At 45.5% G+C, this 22,323-nt stretch overlaps 1 protein-coding gene across 2 annotated transcripts; it reads right to left on the bottom strand.

Annotated features, from left to right (window-relative positions):
* Positions 1-665: 665 nt before the first annotated feature.
* On the bottom strand, positions 666-22,168 carry LOC135825592 (cytoplasmic aconitate hydratase-like). 2 transcript variants are annotated; one of them, XM_065338202.1, is made up of 16 exons: positions 21,867-22,168; positions 21,596-21,776; positions 15,515-15,897; positions 14,750-14,889; positions 14,148-14,325; positions 13,622-13,716; positions 13,254-13,370; positions 12,501-12,585; positions 9,536-9,985; positions 6,461-6,588; positions 5,823-5,924; positions 4,942-5,087; positions 4,097-4,244; positions 2,771-2,893; positions 2,153-2,338; positions 666-1,729 (listed from the first exon to the last, which is right to left on the bottom strand). In XM_065338202.1, exons 1-16 carry the CDS (start codon positions 21,904-21,906, stop codon positions 1,604-1,606), a joined length of 2,628 nt encoding a protein of 875 aa, XP_065194274.1. In that variant the 5' UTR covers positions 21,907-22,168; the 3' UTR covers positions 666-1,603. The 2 variants fall into 2 exon arrangements, with proteins under 2 accessions (XP_065194274.1, XP_065194283.1); XM_065338211.1 differs by lacking the exons at positions 21,596-21,776; positions 21,867-22,168 and adding an exon at positions 16,881-17,012.
* Positions 22,169-22,323: the final 155 nt, after the last annotated feature.

The raw sequence follows: 22,323 nt of genomic DNA, 5'->3' as shown, positions 1-22,323 counted from the left end.
TCGTCCCAAAACTTCCTAGATTGAGGATAAAAGATCAGATCCAAGTTCTTGTGACTTCATCAAAGCATGTTGGCCAATCTTGACGCAGCATTTGTGATAATACCAGCGCACTTAATAAAAACTGCAACCACACAAGTCATACTGTAGTACAGTCGTCCCCCTCTACAGTCCATTCAGAAAAAGATGGACTTCTAGCTTTTGCCCATAAATGGGTCAAACTTTGAGTTTGTTTAGAATTTTTTCTGCAATCCCCTATGGAATCCTCTTCCAATTATGTTTCTGAAGTTTTTTTTGTCCAAAAAGCAAGCCATAACAAGAATAGGATTTCGACCAGGTTTTGCCCCAAAAGCACTGAATTGGGAAAAACTATAAAAATCCAGGCCGTGTAAAGCGTAGAAAATGAACTGAAAAAATCCGTTTTGCCAGAAAGTGTGCTGGTTTGCAAGGGTGCTGGATAAACAAGTGCCGGATTAAAGAGGGACGACTGTAGTAGTAGTGCACTGTACAATGCATAGAACAAAGTGAACATTATAATAATGTGTATGTTCACCAGATATATTATATCTGGTGAACATACACTATCATAGACTTCACTGACATTTTTCGTTCAAAGAGCTGCACACTGAGGGCACAGTGCAAAATACCACACATGATGCAGAGCAACATCGGGGGAAAGGATATACGTCTTCAGCGATAAAAAAAGAGGGAAGGAGAGCGCACTATGGCTCCCTGCAAATTCTGCAAGCAGTTGTCCGAGAGGGAACAGGTTTTGAAGAGAGACACAATATGACACACAGTTGTGCCTGTCGAAAAATAAAGCACATAAAAAAACAGGGGACTTACGTATAGCACGGCAGCTGTTATTTAATTAACTAGCCTCAATGCATAGTCAGGTGGCATACAGACTCACACAGGCTTAGAGCTGTGCAATGTACGGTGACTACTTCAGCTGATACATCCTAAGCAGCAGTAGCAGCCACAGGCTAAAGAATATATTGCAACATACAAATAAGCATCTGGTGGGGTAGCATTAGAAAGGGGACGCGGCCGGCTAAAGTACAATGTTCCTATATTAATGAAAAACGTCAGCTTTAGGTCGCAATGAGGTCTGAACAATCAGACGCATCACTTGCATTACAAATCCGGTGTTCATAATGATAGTTTCTAGCGGGCAGTTAAACAGCAGCGTATACTGCATCCATGGCAACAGCAAAAAGACGAAAACAGGTAAACGCAAAAGCGTTATGCCTTCCAGAATGGAAAAAAATAGTAGATTCTGACATATTCGTTATTGCGGAAAGTAATCTTTACCATACCTACTGAATTACTCGTTCGTTCCTGCTGTTCTTCTGCAAGTGCATGGAAGAAGGTGAGTGTATGACACCCGACAGGCCTGCTGCAGGTGATTGGGGTGACGACAGCGTCTTTTTCTGCACTTCACTGCAGCAATTGCTTACGACCAGCCGCAGGAGCAGCAGCAGCCGTAGCAGCCGTTGATGATGGCACGGGAACAGAAGCAGCAGTCGCAGTAGCATCAGTGCTAACCGCGCTACCGCAACAGCAGTCGCAGTGCTACCCACAAAAGTAGCAGCGGTGCTGGTCACTACACCATTGCTTTAGTCAAGTCACGATACGCCGCAAAATTGACCATTCCAGAATGGCTGAAGAAGTCAATCTCCTGGAAGGAGTCCAGTCGAAGCTCAACCTGAAAGACCAACCCGGTGTTGAGCTGTCACGTTGAAAAACAACGAAAAAGAGAAGGAAAAAAACCGTAGCCATCAATATAAGAAAAAAAGCACATGTCTAAGAAGAAGCGGTAGTTTCACTGACAGTAGCTGCTCAACGATACTGGCCTCCGTACAGAATGGACGAATGGAAAAAGTGACAGATTTCAGTGACAACAAGCCAAGCAGATGTTACACACCGTCAAACACAAGATGGATGTGGTGGCAATGGCGAGTGGTAGTCTTAGGCCAGAAGTCAATCAGCCAGGAAAAGCAGAAGAGGGCCAAGGCAGATGGCAGAGGCAGCACGTCACTACGAGTCGTTGGATATCCGAATCCACAAGTTCAGAACGAGTTTGTTTGAAAGCTTTTGCAAAAATTTCCAACATGCTCTATGCATGCGAACGCAGAGATTCCACCATGCTTACCTGCATTTTCAGGACCTGGTTGGGTTGAATCTCCTTTCCAAGCAACAAGTTGAAGCTTTCATGTCCAGTGATGCCAAGCTTCTCGCCAGACTCATCCTTCAGGAACTGGAGAGGCAAGACGCCACAGCAGGCCAGGTTGCTGCGGTGCACCTCGTCATAACTGCGTGCAATCACAGCACGGATTCCCTGTGCAGCCGGACAAACAAAGAACAAAAGCAAGCGCACTAAATGGAAATCCACTGGAGTCTATTCCAAAAAAGGCAGATCTTGTTTCTTGAACAACCATGAACGCTCGACTCCATTGAAGAAACATTCCTGGTAAGGGGCCCGTTCACATTAGTAGCCAGTGCAAACCATACACATTTAGTGAAGTCATTCTGACAACCATGTACGACAAAAATGGAAAATTCTCCCCGTGAGCATACAAAGGAAGTACTAGTTTCTATTGAAACCTGTACTGCAGGTAAACAACCACTACCTACATGCCACTGCACAGTGATTGAACCACTGCACAGTGATTGAAGAGAAAGATAGGACACAATCAAAGGCTTGCTCCAGCACCAGTGATTACCCAAACAAAAGGAATACGCTGGAATGGGAAAGAAGAAAACAACATACCAAAGCCACTAAGCCCTTGGCCGCCCAGTCGCGAGATGCACCAATGCCATAGTTAAAGCCAGCAATGATGATCTGAGGAATGTTCCGTGAGCGATACGCCACAGCGGCATCGTACACACCAGTCTGTAGAACACATACGCACAAGAGCAACACAATTCACGGTCATATACACACCTCCTGCTAGATCCATATGATAACAATAAGCACAGAGTGTGCATAGCGCACATAAAATCTGTGCAAGGTTGACACACCTGTTAGGGAGCATCTCATAAGTTCGCATTTATTTTGCAAACGTAACGCATTTCGAATAGACTTTACCCCCTACCTCCCCCCTCTATTCGAAAGTCTTATCGCACATTTTCTGTGTTTTCTACTGTACACGTCCATGCTCCATGCTATGGTATACTTATGTACATGATTGTACAATACATGTACATGGATATGAATGTTTTGCTAGAGCCGTCGTGAATGGCATACAGTAGTACCGCATTTTTTTACTGAGTACAATCAATGACACGTACACGCACATAAACATAGTTCCTCCACAACAACTGTACTGCTGTAAACGCTGGCCAGGTACACGGTTTGATCAGGCTGGTGTGACATTTGACACCTCTGAGAAGCCTGCATGCATGCAGAGCAAGGGTTAGCTGATCTGCAAACACAGGTAGATCTCCACCTAAACACACTCATTTGCTGCAGGGATCTAGCACGGTAGTACGAGCAGTAGATTGTACAGTTCCAGAAAATGTGCGAACAGTCATTTTTCTACTCGAAAAGGGCGCTACCCCCCTACCCCCGTTTCGAAATGCGTTACGTTAAAAAAAAAATGCAAAAAAAAATGCAAACAAAATGCGAACTTATGAGATGCTCCCTTAACAATTCTCAAAACACTGCTGTTACTCACGAGTAAAAGGGAAGCATTCTGGGAAGCATGATTAGATGTCGACTTGACATCCAGAATAGATTGATGCTTCAGCTATGAATGTATTTCAAAAATAACACTGTCCTCGACCCACCCATAAACGAAAGTTTTTACTTTTCGCTTTGTGCAAGGTAACGACCTCCCTCCCCCCCCCCCCCCCCCCCCACATTGTCATCACTGAAAGAGGTGTCTCTTGAGATAAACCCACGGGTGTTCAAGAAGAGGTGGTCAAATCAAATTGTGGTCGAAGAGTGTGCTGGAACTCCGCACTAAGTCTCGTGCAGGTCCACGTGTCTTTGTTGAGCTGGTTGTAGTATCCTGTCATGTCGTGTTCACTGTCCTCATTTTTAGCAACCATATATTCGTGTACGAGCTGGTGCTGTTATTGGCACGTGACATACCTCCACTCCGGACGGCAGGAACAGAGTCCGGGGCCCGACGCCGCGGACGAGACGATTGTTGAGGTATTTGTGTTCAAACATGCCCCGTGTCATGACATGGTGGTTACCAACACGGGAGCCGTATGTGTTGAAACAACGCGCCTCGATACTACAACAAGAAGCACATGACAACAAGTAACATGAGTAAATTCCAAAGAATGAAATGACAAGGACAACTGAATACGAATTATGAATAACTGCCCACCAATGTAACCAGCTGATATGCACTCAAATAATGCAGAAAGGAGCAGAACTGACAGAGAGCACTGAGGCTCCAACACATCTCCAACGAGCCAACCAACATGCTATTGCACTCTACACCACCAGGTGGTGTCCTGGCTACATTGTGCCATTTTAAAAGTACTACTCATATCATGAAGGATTAGTATTGCCTCACCAGCAACCAACTGAGTTCCAGAGAAAAAGAAGGTCGTTAGAGAACCCGAATCATCTGCAGCCATATTATTGACCATTAATCTAGATCATCTAACTTTGCTTCACTCCAAAGCGTCTCATGGCAAACTTTCATGGGGAGCCAGTGAAAACGTTGCAACAAACTTTCAAGGAAGCACAGAGAATTTCTAAATCACAACCATCCGTAGGTGTGCGGAGTGCCGGCTGCACTAAGCAGCTTACCGTATTTTCCGCAGTATAAGCCACACTTTAAGCATCAGGAATTCACCAAAAAAGTTGGTGCGGTTTACCCTACGATGATCAAATTAACGGTGATAAACAGGGTGGATGTCTGTATTTCGTGACAAAAAATCTGGGTGCGGCTTATACTCCAGTGCAGCTACTGTACTTACCCGAGTGATGACAGGTATCGTGATGCTGGTGACGTCCTAGACATGCTACCAGCCGGTGACAAGTGGTGCATGGCGACATCATCACCAAGGTACATCAATACGTGGCCACCCTCGATGCACAGCTGGGACAGCTGCTGGGGTTTGGGCTGCACAAGCGACACAGTCACACACACACACACACGTTGAATGTCACCATTCTGGTGTTTCCATACATCCATTGATGATTCTGATGACATTGGAAAATATTAGTTGTCACAAATTGATGGATTAGAAATACTATCACGTGATGTCATCCATACACATTTTCTGGACCAAAATGGTTATTTTGAGAGACGTTTGCCATAGTTAAGATGCTTTGCAGACCTAAAGAGTGCAACACCCATTCAGTCCTACAGGTTTGTATACACTTTGAAGTACAGTTTTGTTTGCGTTATGCAGAGCCCACCGACTTGTCAGTTTGAGCACTCTGGTAAGGTACGTTCGGGCTTGGTTTAAATCTGGCTTTGGAGCTTTTATTTTTCATTGCTACCAGGTTCGGCCTTATTTTCTCTGTGCTGCGCTGATGAGTCCACAAAGGACGAAACAGTTCTGCCTGCAGATTGAGCACTTTGAAGTACATACTGCATCATTCTGAACCCAGTCTATAGAGCTGCTGTTGCACGTCTATCACATGACCATACGGGACAGCCATGTTGGTTCCAACTCCGCTCAACTTTTGCATCTATGAGTCACATGGTGTCGGCCATGTTGGTTTTTTCCCTGTCCACATGCTATGGTGATGGTCTTCTCACAAATTTAATCACATGTCAAAGATGTGGAGTTGTGAACATCACTACATAGCACATGACAGAGTTGTGCAGCTTACAACTACTAGTACTTACCACCAAGTTACAGAAGGGCGGTCTCTGCATGTACGTGAAGCTGGGATCCCACGGATAGCTTGCACCGGTAACGGTGGGGATATCTGCCCAGTCTTTATCACTCTGCACATATGGAAAATGCGACATGCACAGAAGCAATGGTGCAATCATGCATAGAGAAGGTTCATTGGCATAATTATGTGCATGGATATGGCCAGTTCTTGTCTTCTTGATTACTTATTGAACAGGCCAGACCAACTAGGATCCTCTCAATAGCAACCCGGAATTTCAGTGACCAGCCCTGTACTACTAATAACTTATAAGCGATGGCTATCCACACCGGACACAGATAGCGGGCACAATGGATCATTGGAATCGATTTTCTCTGGCATGCCAGTGTGACTTTCATCTATGTTCCAAACTCATCGCAATAGGAGTAGTCTACGTCAATATCAACAAGAAGCAAGAGACAGTTCACAGAGAACCAATGCACACTTGTCATGTTGGATGAAGCTAAGGGTAACTGGCAGCGAGGATTGCTAATTTGCTTTGAAGTCTGTATCCTCCTAATCTGCAACTCAACGGATAGCAAGTGTACTACTACATCATGCATTGTACTTCGGTTGATTGGTGCAGAGAGTTACCAGCTTGCTACTCACTCGGATCTCTTTGGCAAATTCACGTGATATCGCCGGGTAGATGACTTGCTTCTGAAGCCAGGAGATCTCCTCCTTCGACGGCCAGATATCCTTCAGATAAATAGCCTCGCCAGTCTCGGATGACTTACCTGCGCAAGAAAACATTGGCGACAAGGCACAGCATAGTACATACACATAGGGCATAGCTCTAAAAAAAGTATGGGCTTCCTTGCCCATTACTTGCACATACAACACCCAGACATAACAGGGGCGGATCCAGGATTTTTCCAAGGGGGGTTCAGTTTTCTTCCGCCCTTATAAAGGGCGAAAGAAACGGGCTTTTCCAAAAAGGGCCGAAAAGGGCGAAAAAAGGGCGGGCACCTTTGGGAAAGGGCTAGAGGATAGGCGCTCTGATCCCATTGTCGAGCGCTCGACCGCAGGTAGTGCTTCAGCCATTTCAAGGCAGTGTTGCTGCGCTCATTCTCCGCAGAGGTGACGGGTAGCGTTGAAGCAATCCGGAGGAGGACGTGGATGTTCGGGAAAATATCAGCATCGCAATGCACAAGAGCTCGTGGGGTAGCTGGAAGTGCACGAGACTTCTCTGCTGCGTCCTTCCATTTCCTGACCCACTTTCGGATGTCAGTTGATATAGTTGAAGAGCTTGGCAGATCATCAGAGTACGTGTCGACCAAGCGTTGAATGTTGGCAAGTAGGCCTTTCCCATATCGGCCGGCCGAAAAATTCGCCGAAAGTAGCCTTTTCAGAATATCGCCGATCTTTTCGCCGAATTCTGAGATTTTACCAAGAAATCGCCGAATATACATGTACATGTAATAATAATGATTGATAAATATGGTGGTAAAGACACACCTGGCAATATGGCGGTAAACACACGCTCTCTAGGCTGCAAAGTTCTGGCACAGAGCTCTCCTTCTCACCACCACCACCATCAGTTCGCGCCTGGCGCCTGGTCGATGCATGGCTGGCGGTATCCGGCATAGCAGGCTGGTACATCAAGTAGCGCATGGCACATAGATGATGACACAGCAACGACATAGCTCGATTGCGACGTACGTTTCGTCCCCGCTGGACTCATCAGGCAATCTTCTTCTTGGATGTCTTCATACGGAGCTTGACTCGGGAGAATGAAATTGAAGACACCACTGCAGCTGTACTTATGGTTGATAAATATGGTGGTAAAGACACACCTGGCAATATGGCGGTAAACACACGCCTGCCCACACACGCTCTCTAGGCTGCAAAGTTCTGGCACAGAGCTCTCCTTCTCACCACCACCACCATCAGTTCGCGCCTGGCGCCTGGTCGATGCATGGCTGGCGGTATCCGGCATAGCAGGCTGGTACATCAAGTAGCGCATGGCACATAGATGATGACACAGCAACGACATAGCTCGATTGCGACGTACGTTTCGTCCCCGCTGGACTCATCAGGCAATCTTCTTCTTGGATGTCTTCATACGGAGCTTGACTCGGGAGAATGAAATTGAAGACACCACTGCAGCTGTACTTATGGTTGATAAATATGGTGGTAAAGACACACCTGGCAATATGGCGGTAAACACACGCCTGCCCACACACGCTCTCTAGGCTGCAAAGTTCTGGCACAGAGCTCTCCTTCTCACCACCACCACCACCATCCCGGATACCGCCAGCCATGCATCGACCAGGCGCCAGGCGCGAACTGATGGTGGTGGTGGTGAGAAGGAGAGCTCTGTGCCAGAACTTTGCAGCCTAGAGAGCGTGTGTGGGCAGGCGTGTGTTTACCGCCATATTGCCAGGTGTGTCTTTACCACCATATTTATCAACCATAAGTACAGCTGCAGTGGTGTCTTCAATTTCATTCTCCCGAGTCAAGCTCCGTATGAAGACATCCAAGAAGAAGATTGCCTGATGAGTCCAGCGGGGACGAAACGTACGTCGCAATCGAGCTATGTCGTTGCTGTGTCATCATCTATGTGCCATGCGCTACTTGATGTACCAGCCTGCTATGCCGGATACCGCCAGCCATGCATCGACCAGGCGCCAGGCGCGAACTGATGGTGGTGGTGGTGAGAAGGAGAGCTCTGTGCCAGAACTTTGCAGCCTAGAGAGCGTGTGTGGGCAGGCGTGTGTTTACCGCCATATTGCCAGGTGTGTCTTTACCACCATATTTATCAACCATAAGTACAGCTGCAGTGGTGTCTTCAATTTCATTCTTGTAATAATAATAATATCTTTATTAGGATGACCCAGAGGCTTGTCGCCTATCAATACCTTATTCCTTGGACTTTTGCTGACTTGGCTCCTAGACTACAAGTACAAGGGGTTCGCCGCTTTGAAGGGTGTACATGTACATGTACATGTATATGCATGAGCTAAAGTGAAAGTAGTACAATGTACATGTTTTGCAGGGTCGTGGGCAACTGGGCATGACCGCTCGTGTGCGCCTGCGTCACGGCCCGTGGGCATTTCCCAAATCTGCCGGCCGAAACATTGGCCGAAATTAGTGGCTTTGAAGAAATCACCGATCTTTTAGCTGAATACGCAATTTTCGCACTGAATTCGCCGAAAATTGATGTTTTAGTGCCTCAATAGCATGCAAATACAATTTCTGTAATCATAATCTGCGAAAGGTGGCTGCGACTTTAGAGCCGAATTTCCACCTTTTACAGAAATTTTCAGCCGATTCTGGCGATTTTTTCAGCCGATCGAAAAGCCGAAAAGGCCAAAATAAATGGCCGATTTGGGAAAGGCCTATTGGCAAGGTGTTCGTCTGAGGATCATATCAATGTATCAATGTAACATCTGCATGATTCAGCTCGGGCTATATATGCGCTACGGCAGGATCCTAGGAGCAATTCGCATGCCTGGCTTTTGTAAAAAAAAAAAAACTAAAAAAAACTGCACCATGGTCGGAAATATTTTAGGGGGTTCATTCGAACCCCCCGAACCCCCCTGGATCCGCCCCTGCATAACTACACAGCCAACATATTCGCTCCAGACAAGACCTTAAATGCAGTTGCAGCCGAGCTCAAAAAGACGCCTACGGAGTCAGAAGATTAGCAAGAGCAGAGAGATAAGAAAGGCGGATACGTACCAATAGGTGTGATGTTGAAGTCGATGGCAAGGTTTCCAGCTAGTGCATACGCAATGACCAACGGTGGTGAGCAGGTAAAGTTGGCCGTCGTGGCTGACAGGATGACGTCACAGCACTGTGTAGTGTGTGTACCAGACATTACACCACACGTGATCAGCTGTGCCTTTGCAATCTCGGCAGTGAGGCACGGCGGTGAGAAGACTTGCCGCTCCAGGAGATTGTCATCGAGACCCACCAGGGAGAAGCCTATTGCCGACAGCGCGTTCATAAGGTTAGCCTCTCGCAGGTAGAATGCATTGAGACCGCCGCGCAGGGACATACAAGCATGAATGTACGGAGACACTCGGAAGCCGTGGCGAAACGCATTGCGTGCCAGGAGACCACAAGCTAACATAGCCATGGGTTGACTGGCATTGGCACTTGCAGGTATGCATGCTGTTAGAAGACAGGCTGTTGCAATCATACACACACAAACACAGATGCACAAACACCAACACACAAACAGACACACATATGCGCGCACACACCAAGCACAGTGTAGAGGAATTTGACAAATGAGCTGACTAGTAGAACATATACACTGTATCAGTACAGACAGTACACTCATATTGATCAATAACCTCCAAACTCTCAGTTGAAATTTGTCCTTTTCTTTGTTTACTAAGGGACCGTCCGGGGTTACCGATTGTTTTTACAAAACGAAAAGTTTTTGTATTTTTCAGCCCCCAACCACCCACCCACCCACCCACCTTTTCTGCAGGTAAAACGAATTCCGATAAAATATTGATGTCGATTTCCGACACAAAAGTAACTGGGCATTCTCCATCTGCATTCAATAATTATTTTCAAAACGAAACTCCTTCAAACCCACCCACCCCCAAACCAAATCTTTCGAGAATATTATTGGTAACCTTGGACTAAGGGGCCGTCCGCAAATATCGAACTTTTTTCACCAAACGAGTTACTTTAGGCCGTGATCGTTTGGTCGGATCCAGATCCAGATCCATCGGATCCACTGGATCTGCAATGATCGATTGGTCGAATCCGGATCCAGATCCTTCGGATTTGGATCCGAGCAACCCTGCCCCGGGAGCAGGGTTGACTGGATCCATCGGATCCAAATGTGACCTTTGTGCGTATATGGTGGGTAAAAATCATTTTTATACTCATTGTCGTACGTCTAGTGGACTTTTGTTGACTTTTCGTACGACGCGGGCGATCAGTACGACTTGTGCCTTTTTTGGGTGACCTGTCAGCGCCATTTTTTACTTCGTCAACATGGCAACAGCCAAGGTCCGCAAAAAAGTGTTCGGTTGATTCTGAAGGATCCGACGGATCTGAGATTTGGATCTGGATCCGACCAAACGATCATAGCCTTAGTTTAGACCTAACCACTCCCTCCCCTCAGAACGTAAAAAAATGTCGACATACATGTACGTATAGAATATAAGCTGAGTCCCGAGTGTTTACGGGAAATAAAAACCCGAGGCAAAAAACCGAGGCAAAGCTGAGGTTTTTGCCGAGGGTTTTTTTCTCGTAAACAAGAGGGCGAAGCTTATATTCTATTTAAATTATAGCATAAAAAAACGATTTTATTTGCACATGACTTGCGTACGTCTGGGTAAAGGGACGTAAAAAAATGTCGACATACATGTACGTATAGAATATAAGCTGAGTCCCGAGTGTTTACGGGAAATAAAAACCCGAGGCAAAAAACCGAGGCAAAGCTGAGGTTTTTGCCGAGGGTTTTTTTCTCGTAAACAAGAGGGCGAAGCTTATATTCTATTTAAATTATAGCATAAAAAAACGATTTTATTTGCACATGACTTGCGTACGTCTGGGTAAAGGGGGACGCATGCGCAGTAATTCCTTGTCATTTCCATGTGCATTGAGCAAGAACGTTGCCTTCTTCATTTCCTTGTAACCTTTTTTGCTTTTGAAGAACTATGGCTGAGTCTTCGCGTTTTGAACCTGTAAGTTCCGCAACGAAAGACGAGCTGTTGGAGGGCGCAGTGCCGAAGTCAACCAAAACGGCAACGGAATTCTGGTTGACTGTTTTTTTCCCGATTTCTTGTCAACGCATAGCAAATCTTGCGACTGGAAAAATGTTACAGAGGGAGAACTTGCGGGCCTGCTCGAAGACTTCTCCTGCTCGGCTAAAAAGCAGGACAAATCCGAGTACAAGCGTTCAAGTATGATTGCTGCTCGCGGGGCATTTCAACGAACTCTCTAGAGCGAGGAATCAGCCTGCAAGGTCCGGCTTTCAATAGGTCCAACAAACTCTTGGATGCTGTGCTAAAAGAGAGGAAGCGGACTGGTTTGGAGGCTCCTGTTGTCCACAAGGATAGTATTGCTGATGATGATTGGGTTCTCCTAAAGGAGTATTTCGCCGATGCGTCAACCACACTGGATGTGAAGAAGGTGACTTAGTTTGTATGGTTCCACACTACGCTTCACTTCTGCCTTCGTGGAAACGAGGCACAAACCCAAATGAAGCCGTCAGACCTCGTATTCAGCACTGTTGCAGGCGAGGAAGATGTCTTGTTTTTCCTAAAAAGTGGTTTTTTACAGCAACAGGTTTTTAAATTTAGAACACGCAAAGGACTGGAGGTTTTTTTATGCTATAATTTAAATGCATATACCACAAAAGTTGCAAGTGTGTCACTGCACCTAGATCCCACGGCCATGTACATGTACTAGTACCAACGTTTTCTGAAATAAAATTGGTCAACCCCCTCCCACCCCATAACGAAATTATTTCGTTTTGTGAAAAATGTTCGATGATAATTATGCATGACCTCTAAAATAGCGAGCCTGTGTGTCACCTGCACTTTATATTGCCATTGCTGGCACTCCTGTTTTATTCACTACTGCAGGACACACAGCATCTATACAAGAAGCCACAGCAGCAAAGAGAAATTACCAAAGCACCCATTAGCCACCGATTACTGGCTACACAACGTACCATGACCAAGGGTGAACTTCTGCCCTTCTGTTTCATACGTCACCGTGGTGGTGATATCCGCAGCATACATTGCACGCCGACCATGCTGCAAGCAACCACGTCACAGAGAATAGAACAGGGTGTGTGAGCTGCAGAGCATACATTGTACTTCATAGCCATGGAGTGGCTTCACAGTTGTTGTGTCATGTGACTGTAGTCGTGTAGGATTGTACATGACACGGCTGACATCATGTGACTGTATTCGTGTAGGATTTTACATGATACGGCTGACATCATGTGACTGTTTTCGTGTAGGATTGTACATGACACGGCTGACATCATGTGACTGTATTCGTGTAGGATTGTACATGACACGGCTGACATCATGTGACTGTATTCGTGTAGGATTGTACATGACATGGCTGACATCATGTGACTGTATTCGTGTAGGATTGTACATGACACGGCTGACATCATGTGAGTAATGACGTGACCTATTGATGCAGGGATTGATTGCAGTTGGAACCAACATGGGTGGCCCGTATCGTCATGCAGTAGATGTGCAACAGCTCTATTGGGGAAACCATGCACAGTACTGTTGCACAGATGGTATCAGCTTACACAAATCTTAAGATGAGTCCGATGCGAGAGAGAGAGAGAGAGAGAGAGAGAGAGAGAGAGAGAGAGAGAGAGAGAGAGAGAGAGAGAGCAAGAGAGAAAGTGTGTGTTACAATATTGCTAGCATTCACACAAAAAAACAGCCAAGTAGCTTACTCTCTTGCTGAGGTTTTCACGGATTTCTTGTGGGAATTTCTCCACAACTGTCCGGTAAACCATTGGATAAGGTCCACAGATGTTCACAACCATGTCATCAAAGTTGACCTCAATAACCTGCCACAGCAAGAAGACACAGAATTGATCTTGACCTGGTTATGAAACTGAAGAGAACATACACCATCCCGTATCACGGGTCATACACATGTATATTGTGTAAATCCTGATCAAGCATACACGTGCACAGTGCACTGATGGCGATGCGCAATGCAGATGAGGAAATCCAGTCATCCAAACAAGATAATTGAAGACACACCAAAGAAGAATATAGCAAAGCCAAGCCAAGCCGGCAATACCAGAAAACACACCTCATTGAAGACAAGGTCAGGAGTCGGGTCGTCTGCAATCAGCTTGCTTATCCGCAAGTACTGCTCTAGGTTTTCAGAGCGCTTCAATGACGGAGCTGAGCAGAAAACAGGAGGTGTACACATCCAGCTCAGCAAAACGTGTACTTTGCAAACTAATAGCAGGAATGCACACCTGTCAACGGCATGCTGTAAACTGCCTAACGTTCGCGATGTTCAAATGTTCGCCTTTTTCGCGAGACGAACGCCACGCGACTATTCAGCGTGAAATCAAACTTCAACCGCCGGCGTACATGTGTGGCCATGGCGCTCCGTGAGCATTTGCCATTGTGAACTTGCGGTTACTAAGAAACCGCTAAATCAAGTAACATGGATAGTGGGCGGTTTACACTGGTCCAGAAAACAAGACTACATTACAATCAATACGGGAAGGATCGACGCAACGTGTTGCAGCACACATCAAGCTGCTCCAGATCTCCTTGATTCGCACCCTAATAGACATGCTGCCGTATCTTCTTGGAAGACTTACACGTTCGGTGGATATAGTCCAGCGTGATCTTGTCAATGGGGAAGTAGGTAGCGAGTGCGTTATACTCTGTCGATGTGTTTGCAATGGTCATGCGGTCTGTGATGGTGAGGTGCTCCAATGCCGGGCCGAGAAACTCAACAAAGCGGTTCTTCAGCAGAGCCTCGTTCTGACGTAGAAACTGAAAACATCAAAGCAAGAAAACAAGAATGCTGTTAGCTGTGTGATAGGCAGACTACACAAGCCATGTAGTCAAGGGCAAAGTCAATCAGATCAGTGAATGCATGCACGCACACAGAGAGAAATGCGTGCCCCTACGGGAACAAAACTAAGGAAAGTGTAGTTTGTCTCCGGCAGCACACACAAAAAGAGTTCCAGGGTCAACGCTGCAGATCACGGCACAGCAGCCTGCCCGTCTACTTTCATCTCGGCCATATTGAACCCATCATCCTGCTAAAACGTTGAATTATTTTCCTGAAATGAATTTGTGAAATGCAGCAACTGAGTGCGAGCTGGTGTGGAAAATGCATAACACATACTCCGCAGTGGGAAGTGATTGCACAATGTGTTCGCAGCAGAAAACAGGGCTACAGTAAACAACTTACCTTGCTGACAAACAACACATTCTCTACGTGCGTGGAGAGTGGCGGAGGCCGACCTAGCACACGCACTCCGACAACCTCCGGCAGTTTGAACTGAATAGGCATATCCAGTAGTACAGTCTCCGTCTCAAGAAGACTAACAGCTGAGCATAGACACACGGACACGCACGTTAACACATACAAATATACATGCCATTAGTTTGAGGGAGTTAAATTGGAAACATCTAAAGGAAAAAATATCACCATCAAGACTTGAATCAGGGATACTATAACTCATGCTTCCTTTGAAACTACACTGGTTGGTAAGATGCAACCCTCACAGTACCCACACATTCCACCAACAACCAAGGGGGAGCCTCAATACATGAACAAATCAGTAGTTTACAGCACATGCATACATAAACACAATGTCCTACAGACAAACTTCTCCCAATAAGGTGACAGGCCAAACCGGCTACACAAGGCTAAAAGAGACGGGTACAAATTGGGTTGCACAAAGGGCACATGGAAATCATGGCAAAAGCTACCACACAGTGTCTAGATTAATAAGCTGTCTTTGAAAACAGTATTTCTTAAAATAAACACCACCATTGGCATTGATAACAACTACTTCCATCTCTCAAGACTGCCCAAGGTACAGCACAGACAAGATTACGATTAGAATTGATTTTGACTCACAACAAAGACACGTCAGCTAGAATGAATGGAACTGCAGAAAGAGGAACGGTATCAGAAAAACACATACCGCAATGCAGCAGTTCAACTTACAGAGGGCTAAGATTCCCAAGCCATTTAGAACGGCCAAGTGACTGTCAATACCAAAGACAAAGTCTGGATTGAGTGAGCCGTCGCATCCCCTCACTACCCATCTAGCCAGGCACCAGAGCAGCGAGGCGTGGTTCAGTGTGCCTGGGCAGGGTGGTATAGTGCGAATACCAGCGAATGCTTTATCAGCCCACTTCAGGAAGTGTAGACGCTCGTAGCAGAATGATTCGGTAACCGGCGATCCGGCTTCGCGGGGCGGTTCATCAGCGAAAACCGAGTCTAGGATGACATCCATTGGCACACCAGGCTGAGAGACAGCCGGCTCAAAGTTATTGGCAAGAAGAACTTGTCGGATACACGCCAGGTCCATCAGCGGGGACAACGCACTGGGTAAGTTGACAGAGTACAATATGCCAATGTACATACACATACAAACCATATACATAAGACACACACACGCAGACAATGAAACACATGCACACACGCACGCACGCACACATACGCGCGGGCACACACACACACACACACACACACACAGATGCACATAACTTGTTATGTTAGTACTTGATAAAATCAACATCCCTTGAGCGAATACTAAGGGCGCGTTTGGTTGGTACGAACTAGAGCAGGATTCACCAGAACAGCGCGTTTGGTTGGGACTGCACCTGTTCTGGGTCGGTCAGAACATGTTCTGCTTGCTCCGGCCTCAAGGCCGGAGCAGACCGAGCAGTTTCACTTTTTCACAGTGAAACCTGGCGGGAACATCGATTTGGTCCCAAATGATCACGTGCATACGCTTTTGGGTTGGACTCGTTGTACCGTACACAGTGACCATGGTGACCCATACACATTTTGAAGAATGCATCAAGTTTGGCACATTTTTCCACAAAAATGTGCTCTGTTTCTGGAGTACCGTTTGGTTGGCATGAAGCTGCTCCATGTGCACCAGCTGTTCGATCCTGTTCTAGATCGTACCAACCAAACGTACCCTTAGTAAACATGATAGTATGCTATATAACTTGCCATCAAGGGTATATATAACACTGCTGAGCTCACTACACATACAATGTACATGTACAATAGTTCGGACTGCATTGATGAAACTTGTAAAATAACTGTAGCTGAGTACTTGCTTCGCAGTAAGACAAGTTATTTAAAAGTTTTCTGATTTGGTTGAAAAATGGAATTCATTTTGAATGGAGACACTTGACAGCCATGGAAACATTAGCTCATGGCAATACAACACAACACTCCTGGCAGTCCATATGTGTGGTCACAGTCATAATGTAGTCAGTAGTGATCGTACAGTAGTTTTGTCACTGATCAATTTACTTGCTAATTTCTTTTTTCATGCTACTTGATTACTTACTAATTTCAATGACTGACTGGTGGCAGGAAGGCACAAACAGTGGTGACATGATGGCATGATGCAGCGGCGGTGACATGATGACATCATGCTGTGATGACATAATGCAGGGGTGGTGACATCATGCTGTGATGGCATGATGCGGTGGTTGTGACATGACATCATGCATGCAGTGATGGCGGAGAAGTAGCAAACATAGTGCCAATGGTGAGTCACAACACAGGAACATTGCCATGGACATGATGATGATGCTGCCAGGAATACGGATTCAAAATGACATTGATAATAGAGGTTAGAGCAACAGCAACACCAGCGGCAACAACAACAACCACAACAGTAGCCACAGCCACCGCGAGGATAACGATTTGAACAACACAAACAATAACTTGACACAGGTATGTATAACGCAGCAGCTTTCAGCTTGTTACCATTAGTCCAAACTTCCCACTTATGCTCTCCAGCCAACCTCCGTGACACCAGCAGCACAACTCCAACTTACAGTAACTTAGGGACTGGTATCGATTCATCCACACAGCTATGTTGATCATACAGATCTCATCAGTGGGGGCTGTGGAGTACTGAGTGGTTTGAACTTCTGAAGAACGCTCGTTATACAGAGCATTACTATGAAACTGAAGCAGCACAATCGCGGCGCCTATTGAGGTAGCATTACAGCTAGCACGCGCAGAGTAACTTACAAAGTGTAGGATCACACTGATACGTGCAAGGTACTACAGACATTGATACATAAAGTGTAGGATCACACTGATACGTGCAAGGTACTACAGACATTGATACACAAAGTGCAGGATCACACTGATACGTGCAAGGTACTACAGACATTGATACATAAAGTGCAGGATCACACTGATACGTGCAAGGTACTACAGACATTGATACATAAAGTGCAGGATAACACTGATACGTGCAAGGTACTACAGACATTGATACATGTCATACTGTACGTGCAAAAGAGCATAGCATACTGACAAAACAAATTGAATAGTGAGGTGACAGTACAGACTTTAGGGTCCAAGTAGTTCCGCAAGAGGGCTCTGGGACACTCATTCCGGTCGCTGCATTGTCCATGGATGTCCACCTGATACTAGTAGTGTTCCAGATATTGCCAGTGCCATGGAGATGACTAACAACAGTTTCATTACCTTCTGATGCCTGACTATGTGACAGAGGCGCAGTAAGGTGGCGAGTGTGTGTACGGAGTGACTGCTCCATGTGCGCCTCTCGTACGACTACTTACGGGGCTGTGCTGGAGCCCAAAGTCTGAACTGTCACTTCACTATTCAGTGTGGTATTTCAGTGTACTAGTACTATGATCAAGAGAGTATGTACTCTTGCTATGATCTTTTGCAACTACAAGACTACACACATCTTTGTCCAGAGTATAATATTATATATAGAAGAAGTGCAAGATCACATTGATAATCTTGCACTTCTTCTCCACATGTTAGCACTTATGGTACCTCAACGCATGTGATTGCGCCACTTCATTTTCACAGTGATTCTCTGCATGATGAGTGCTATTCAAAAGTTTTAGCCATCCAGTACTCCAAGACCTTCACTGATCAGATCTGTATGATCAAAAGAGCTGCATTGAAGAATTGACACCATATCTCGCCAAGAGTACATATCCCCCAAGAGAGTGCAACTACTTGTACAACCTCTATCCAGTGCTACTAAGCAGAACTTCAGACCACGTGACATGGTTCAAAAGGTTACGCTGGCAAACAGTGCAGAGTGACCAGCAGAGCTGAACCCAAAGCAGTATCTATCATGCACGAGGTGCAAATAACGTGTAAGGGGTTTATCATGTGATGTGAACTTCTGCCGTTGCAGACCCCATAGCTGGAGTTGCACACTCTTGGCGGTTATGTACTCTTGATCTCACCTCTAACTTAGAGTCGTGCTGCTGGTAAAAAAAAAGCTCAGCTGGAGAGTACACGTGGTGAGGAGTTTGGACTAAATGTCCAACTACAACAACACATATCCATACGTTAGGTGGACTGAATATAACAACACAGGAAATCTTATCAGAAATGGGCCATTGGCATAACTAAATAAGGAGCACAGTACGATAACCATATCTCTCAAAATGCTGTGCCTCTATATGATCTAATCCTTTTAGAATTCTACCCAATGTGTTATGCCATATTAGGCATAATTAGAAGACGAATAAGGCAAGAACACATATCTGCATACTCTGCATATGGGGTCTGGCGCGGCGCGCTGCCTGCATTACGTAGCCACGCACGAACTGTGCGCCACTGTGTCATTATTGATCTGCTAAGTTCCTGCTTCCAAATCCGCTTTCCTCGGAGACTTCAGATAATTTTGTATGTGATGCATCACGCACAGGCAATGCCCTTGAACTTACCATATTGCACGTGAAATCGTTGAGGCTAAACCGTAGGAAAACTCAAATCCAGGCAGCTGGATCGTCATTTCACTATGTAATGAAGGCAGTGCGCCGCGCAGGGCACCCATAGCTTGGAGATCACGAGTTGCACACTCTTAGGGTTATGTACTCTTGATGTAATGCAAGACCACATATTTAACGCCATTTAACTTACGATCACTGGATGAAAATGCAACAATTTAACTTCAACAGATATTGTTAACACACACACATTGGTGTTGGCTCTTACCTTTCCTGTTACAATTCACACTTGTATTAACTTAAACAAATCGAAATTATTCTTTGAATTTGCTATGTGCAAAACGATGCACGCATATTTAGTATAATTATAGTCGTTTCCGGTTTTTACACCCAGAATTAGTGAACAGTTCACGTCATTATCCGCAGAAATCCACCTAAGCTAAGACCACTCCTAACAATGAACATTTAAAAAATGAACCTTGACTCGGATAATGAGCCAGTAATAAACGTAAAATAGAAAAAGAAAACACATGAGAACGAGTTCTGAAGCACCTATCCACGACTGTAACAAGATAATAAGCAGTCAGAAAGTGCGATAACAGGGGACAAAACTGACAGGCTACTGTTGGTTTGCGCACTGGAGATGTGTTAGAGCTAGGTCTCAGGTCGTTGGATGTCTCAGTAGCCTGTCAGTTTGGTGCCCTGTTATCACACTTTCTGACTGCGTATAATCTTGTTACGGTCGTGGATAGTTGCTTCATAACTCGTTTTCTTGTGTCTTCTTCTTCTATTTTACATTTAAAATGTACATTATTACAGTAGGTCTTAAGGGCGATTCACAATACAACTTTCTGCGACGCGACATGCGATTTGCGACAGTTGCGACGAGAAACTGCCTGTCGCGAGCTGTCGCAAGGCACCTGTCCCAGAAGTTTAAGAAAGTTCAACTTTCGCGACATGTGACACGCGACATACACAAATGGAGTACAGTTTCGACCCTGGGTGCACGTGCATAAGGATGTCGCAAACATGAAAAAGATTGTGAACCGTGTGTCGCTGTCGCAGCTCGTCGCAGGTGTCATAAGTTGCATGTCGCGTCGCAAGAAGTTGTATTGTGAATCGGCCTAACCCTTTGAGCCCGAACCACGAGTTAACTCGTGTTCAAAAACAACCTAAAATCCGAAGCACGAGTTTACTCGTGTGCGACGGTGCATGTTTGTGCAGTGCATACACATCACTGTTCAAATTGTCGTAACTCCATTGTCCTTTCTCCGATCGCCAAGGATGAGGGCTCATTGGAAAGCTGAGAGAATAAGCTTTCCAACGATGTGTCGTTTGATATAGCGCGATCAAGAATCACTGAGCGCCGAAGAGCGAAACACAGATACGCTTGAATTTGTTTCAAATTGCGTGCGTGGCGAGCACGGCAGTGCTCAAACGGGACTTCCCCAGTGACTCATGGTCGCATAGCGCATGCGTACTGGAGACCAAATGAATCGCTTGAGCTTCAGGAATCTGCTGGACTTTGAATCACCATTCTACGTTGAGTAAAACTTCAGAACCGATGAAATTTGTGGATGTGGGTACAGTATCTCGCTCAGGCGCAATAGGGCAGCTCTCAAAAGACATGAAGGCGATTCTGTTGCTCCTGTTGAGTATTTAGTGGCGATATCTGGAGAGAGGAGATCTGTAGCTTTCCAAAGAGACCAAGATGGAGATATTCCAAATCTGGTGAGTGGAAATAGATAATTTTGAAATGCATACTGGGACTTACGGGCAGTCGATCGCGCACCTCTGTGTGAACCCTGTAGGAATCCATGGATGCCATGGTAGGGCTCAAAGGGTTAAGGCAGTGACTGTTTGGTCGGATCTAGGTCCAGATCCATTCGATTTGGATTCAAGCTGGACCCAACAGTCATTTTGGCTCAAACATGACGTCTGTACGTGCTTGGTAGGTGCAATCATTCTTGTACACACGTAACGTGAACTTCTATTTCGGCCTATTTACTTTGTCAGAATTTCTATCCAATATCAGATGCCATATTTGGAAACCAACAAAGGATTCGGCAGGATTTCCATCCATCATATCCCAATATTTGATGCCATATTTAGCATCAAATACTGGCTGGAATTTCTGACTGGGTACAGTGGAGAAAGGAATAAGCATCACCTATTGTCAGGTTTCGACCCTGCTTTTCGATCCTGTTGATACGTACACACCACTAGTGTTCAAAACTGCACTAGTACCGTAGTACGTATAGTACATGATAAAAGACACTCATGACGCAAGCATAATTTACATCCACAAATGTTTATTTTGTACCTGAAGCCTTGCATGACAAGCCTGGTCGGTTTGACGGGGATTTTCTCCTCGCTTTGGGGACGGTTGGGGAAGCCATAGAAGCTGATGACACGTTCAATATCGGAGCTGCGAAGAAGAGAATTTTCTTCGCCTCGGCCAGTCAGAGCAATTAGCATCCACCGGACACAGAACGGTAGCTTACCTGCAGATATAGAAATCCAAATCAAATAGTAAAAAAGAGAGGTCGTCAGAAGTCACCCCAGATTCAAGAGAGAACAATCTCTCCACATACAATAACGTAGCTCCTGGTCAGCATTGATTTTATCATCCATTGTATACTTTCTCCTTCAACGGCTTCTTCCTACGCTCAAGCTCATCTCATGATCCCCGGCATTAGGTCAGAAGTCCTCCTTACAAGCTGATATGGAGGATACTATTGTTTTGTCTGTCACAGAATCCTTGTGCACATAAACGGCACGTAGATACAACTATTACTCAGGGATTTCCACACACATCCAAGAAACCATTGCACGCCACAAACAGTTCTTGACTTCTTTCAATTTTCCATTTGCACATGTTTCGACGGTTGAAGATTTGTACTACTGAGTACTGTAGCATGACACCATGATGCTGCACATGCATGCATGTAACATTTTGGGGGAACTAACTAATTACTTCTTGGATGTCATAAATTTTTCATGTGCATGGGGAAGATGACGACGTCATTGTTGTACATTATGTACGTCGTT

This window comes from Sycon ciliatum, chromosome 1 (genome assembly GCF_964019385.1).
Source record: "Sycon ciliatum chromosome 1, ocSycCili1.1, whole genome shotgun sequence".
NCBI classification, from domain to species: Eukaryota; Metazoa; Porifera; class Calcarea; order Leucosolenida; family Sycettidae; genus Sycon; species Sycon ciliatum.
Note: the sequence above shows the minus strand (reverse complement) of the source record. Positions and strands in the feature narration are given on the sequence as shown.